A 4627-nucleotide genomic window follows, 5' to 3' on the forward strand; every position below is an offset into this window, starting at 1 on the left:
CAGAATCATATCTCAGCATCCATGTAACAAAGAGACTCATAGACACAGAGAGAGAGAGAGAGAGAGAGAGAGAGAGAGAGAGAGAGAGAGAGAGAGAGAGAGAGAGAGAGGGAGAACAGAGAGAGGAGTAGGCCAAAGGGGGTGGAAGTTGCCATTATATAGAGAACAAATGTGTATGTGAGGAGGAAAGCCCGGGAAATGAGAAGGGCTAGGATGGACTTAGAAATGTGTAACATGCACTTGTGCTTTGGAGGGAGCATGGAGGTCAGCATGGGCGTTGATATGCTGGTAGGTGACACAGGTAGCCATATGTCCCTTCTGCCAGAGGGAAGGGAAATGACTCCTTTTGGAAGCTAGACAATGGTTTCCCAAGTTCCCTAGGAATTCTGGCTTGTATCTCATCACCAAATACTTCTATAGTCCAGGTTGGTCTAATTTCTGGACATTTGGACAGCCTGAGGCAGAATGTATGTGTTAGGGCTCTAGGAAAAGTTAATGGATATAGCATAGAGCGAAGCCAGCAGTTAAGTGTCATTTAGGGACTTTAACCTGTGCAGAAAGAGGATTTGGTCAAGAAGCCAGAGGTGAGGGTGCCAGGGAGAGCTGGTAGAAGCTCAGCTGGTAGAAGAGTTTGATCCCCAGCATCCATATAAAAAGCTGAGGGTGGAGCTTTAGGCTTCTAATCCCAAGACCAGGGAGGTGGGGACAGACAGATCCCTGGGGTTTGCTGTCCCCTCCCAGACTAGCCTAATTAGTGAGCTCCAGTTCCCAGCGAGAGAGCCCTTTGCCCCAAACAAAGTGGACGGTAACTGAAAATCTACACTGAAGGTTGACCTCTGGCTTCCGTTTGTATGCGCGTGCGTATCTCTTCTGTACAGATCTCTTCTGTAAGGTGGACGCGGGCACCCACATTATCCGCCTCTTTCAGATATATCAGGTTTGGCGGTCTCTAGCTTTTTTCGGTTAGATACTTAGCAGAGACCCTGAAAGCTGACTGGTGGCGTGGACTCTGGGAATTCTCAGCTTCGGTTTGATTTTCTGGCGGGTATCAAAGGAAGGCACCTGGGCTCAAAGGCCATGCTCTCCGGAGTCTAGAGCTCTGTTTTCTTTATCTCCAACAGATTAGTGGGATTGTCCACATGAACAAAGTGTACTACATGACCGGGTGGAGTAAGAGAATCACCAATTTCACGTGAGCAGCAAGGGAGAGTGGGGAGGCTCCGGCTGCTGGGTGTCACCCCTTACTCTGAGCAGCTGCAGTAGCTGCCAGGGCACCTGCTACCCTGGAGCTGCCATCCACCGCTCCACCCATCTGCTCACTTAGCATGTGGTGAGGTGCTTTCTGCTGCTAATGGCCATGGCAGGAGCGACAGCCCCCACCCACATTCTGCTTATTGCTCTGCGGAAGAATTACATCAGTCTCATAACAAGATGCCACGAGGCACGGGGATCTATTTCCTACTGTCCTGGATGCTGGGCAGTCTAAACTCAAGTCTAAGAAGCAAGTTTGGCTTCTGGTGAAGACTGCTTCCTGTTTCCTAGAGCCCTTCCTTTCCTATATATTTACCTGATAGAAGAACTGAGGGCTATAATCCCACTGAAGAGGGCTCCGCCCACGTGGCCTCACCACCTTCCAAAGGCTTGACCTCCTAATACACTCACACTGGGAGTTAGGTTTTAATACATGAATTAGAGAGGATAAAAAAATTCAGTCTATAATTTTCTACCTCCGGCTCCCCAAAGTTAATGTCCTCACATGCAAGTCAGGCTCTTTTCACTATCCCCTCCCCCCCCACCGAATGACTGAGCTATGTAATCATCTCTGAGCTGACACTTCCCCCCAAGAAATAGAAACAAGAGGTAGGGGGAGGGATGGGCCAGCAACTAGTGGTGGGGGCGCAGGGTGGTGCTGAGGGTAGCATTTGGTTAGTATCGACTGAAATATCTAAGTCCAAAGTCTCATCTAAATATTTAAGTCAGATGTGGATGAGACCCAGTGGGCCATTTATCCCGAGGCAAATTCTCTCTTGGCTATAAACATGTGACATGGACTAGCTATGTAGTTCCAGAGTCCACCAGTGAGCTGGGTACAGGGCAGATGAATGGAGTTAGGAGGGAAGAAAGGAATGGCAGATCCCAAATGAGTCTAAAACTCATTGAAAGGAAGTTTAGATACATCAAACACCCACCCACCTACCTACCCACCCATGCATCCATTCACCCATGCATGTATGCATCCATACTCCATCCATGTACCCATGCATCCATCCTTGCATCCATCCATGCACCCATGCATCATCCATCCACCCATGCATCATCCATCTATCCATCCATGCATCCATGCATCCATCCATGCATCCATCCATCCATCCATGCATCCATGCATCCATCCATGCATCCATCCTCCAATCCCACCCTATTTATCTATCTGTCTATCTATCTATCTATCTATCTATCTATCTATCTATCTATCTATCTATCATGTATGTCATGGCACACATGCAGAGGTCAGAGGATAATTGTGGGAGTCAGTTTGTTATTTCTACCATGTAGATTCCAGGGATCGAAGTCAGGATCTCACGATTGGCAGCAAGCACCTTTATTCACTGAGTCATTTTACAACTCCAAAACAATACTCTTTCTTGAAGCTCTGCCTACAAGGCTCTTGAGGGAGAGGTTCTGTTTTGTAGGAGCTGGACCTGAAAGCCTCCAGATGACCTGCTTCCTGGCTTTGGGAAGCTGTGCCCTCGTGGTGGTCCTATGTCCAGGTGACACCCTTTGATATTTCTCTTCCCTGCATGGGTCCTGTAGCTGTCTGGGGCTGTAGTTAATTGGACTACATAGCTAGTCCCTGTCACATGTTTATAGCCAAGAGAGAATTTGCCTCAAGATAATGACTCGGCCCACTGGAATCTAGATGATGGAAGCAGCTAAGCTTTCCTATCTCTGTTGGTATAGCTTGTGTAATACTATTGCCCTCAGGAGCTATGAATGGCATGGCCAAAGAACATGCTACCACAGAGCGGGATGTAAGGAAGTGTGGTGGTGAGGGCAGGGGGTGCTGAGGTCTAACGTATGGTGGCCTCTTCTCTGAGACCCTTTGGCAGCAGGAAAGTTAGTTCAAATGCCTGAATTGCTCTTAGAGCCATGCTTGCATTGTCTTAGGCAGCAGTTCTCAACCTTCCTAATGCTGCAGCCCTTTAACACGTTGTTCCTCACGTTTTGGTGACCCCCAACTATAAACTTACGTTTGTTGCTACTTCATAAGTGTAATTTTACTAGTTATGAGTTATAGTGTAAATATTTTTGGAGATAGAAGTTTGCCAAAGGGGTTGACCCACAAGTTGAGAACCACAGGTCTCAGGGCACTGGACCCAGCTTCTGTCAAGTGGCTGACCCACAGTATTCTCATCCAACCTTCTGGACCATACCCTGACAGGCTCATCTTTCCTTTCCATACATAAAGGCTGAGAGGAGAAGGTCTCAAACCTTACATTCTGTCCTTCATCCCTTTTTGGTGCTACGGGCTGAAGCACGGGCTCATATATGCTAGGCTAATGCTCTGCCATTGTGTAGCAATCCCAGACGTTCATGGCTCATATGTGCTAGACTAATGCTCTGCCACTGTGCAGTATGTGCTAGGCTAATGCTCTGCCACTGTGCAGTAATCCCCCTCCCCCTCTCCATCTCTTCTGTAGCCAAGCTAGCCTTGAACTCCCTGAGCTGATGACTTTGGAGTTTGATCTTCTCGCTTTCACCTCTCTGGTGATGGGATTACAGCCCTCCCCACCGTGCCCAGTGTGTGGGATCAAACCCAGGGCTAGGCAAGCGCTCTATCGACTGAGCTGTATCTCCATTAGGGCTTTCCCTACAGCTCTCCTCTTTCCCGGCACGTGTCTCACAACTCTCCCAGCTTCTGTCTACCTGTTCCCTTAAAGTCACCTGCACATTTTTAGATATCTGTTACAAGAGCACCTCATTCCTCTGTGTAGTTTCTATCTTAGTCACTTGGGCTGCTATGGCATTGTGGGGTCTTGTGAGGGCCCTTTCCTCATTTATAAAGATTCATCATTGTGCTGCAGTCTCTGTGTCGGAGGATGGGTGAAGGATCTCTTTTGGTCTCTTTATCATACAGTTCATGAGGCTTCTGTCCTCGTGACCAGATGTCCCCACCCCCACCCCCGAGGCTTCATTTCTCACCTGAGGATTAGGGTCTGAGGTAGGGATTTTGGCTGTATACAAACATTCAGATTCTAATACATAGTAGGACAATTCGATTTGTAGAGTATATTAACGGCTATGGGGAAAGAGCAGGGGTTCCTGTGAGGAACAGAAACCTTAGTTAGGACTGGGGTACGGTCAGCTTAGTCAGGGAGGCCCAGGGTGAGATATGAGCTGAGGATGAGCAGGAGGGGTGTCAGGGAAGCACTTGGGCTGGGACCCACATTCCAGGAAGAGGGACCAACATGTATAAGGTCCCTCTGTTACAGGAGGCCTGGTCACAACTGTCTCTTCCCCTTGTTTAAAACTGAACCTTTAAGTCAGGGGCTGAATTAAGACTCATTATTTGTGGCCGGGCGTCTTGGCACATGCCTTTAATCCCAGCACTCGGGAGGCAGAGGCAGGC

The 4627-nt window shown here is 48.4% G+C and overlaps 1 protein-coding gene across 1 annotated transcript in view; it reads left to right on the forward strand.

Annotated features, from left to right (window-relative positions):
• The window catches only part of Efcab8 (EF-hand calcium binding domain 8), a 67205-nt gene that overhangs the window by 36149 nt on the left and 26429 nt on the right, over positions 1 to 4627 (forward strand). Inside the window, exon 19 of the mRNA XM_029537026.1 lies at positions 1122 to 1192. Coding sequence (XP_029392886.1) covers positions 1122 to 1192 — 71 coding nt within the window. The remainder of the gene's footprint in view (positions 1 to 1121; positions 1193 to 4627) is intronic.

Source organism: Mus pahari, chromosome 3 (genome assembly GCF_900095145.1).
Source record: "Mus pahari chromosome 3, PAHARI_EIJ_v1.1, whole genome shotgun sequence".
NCBI lineage: Eukaryota > Metazoa > Chordata > Mammalia > Rodentia > Muridae > Mus > Mus pahari.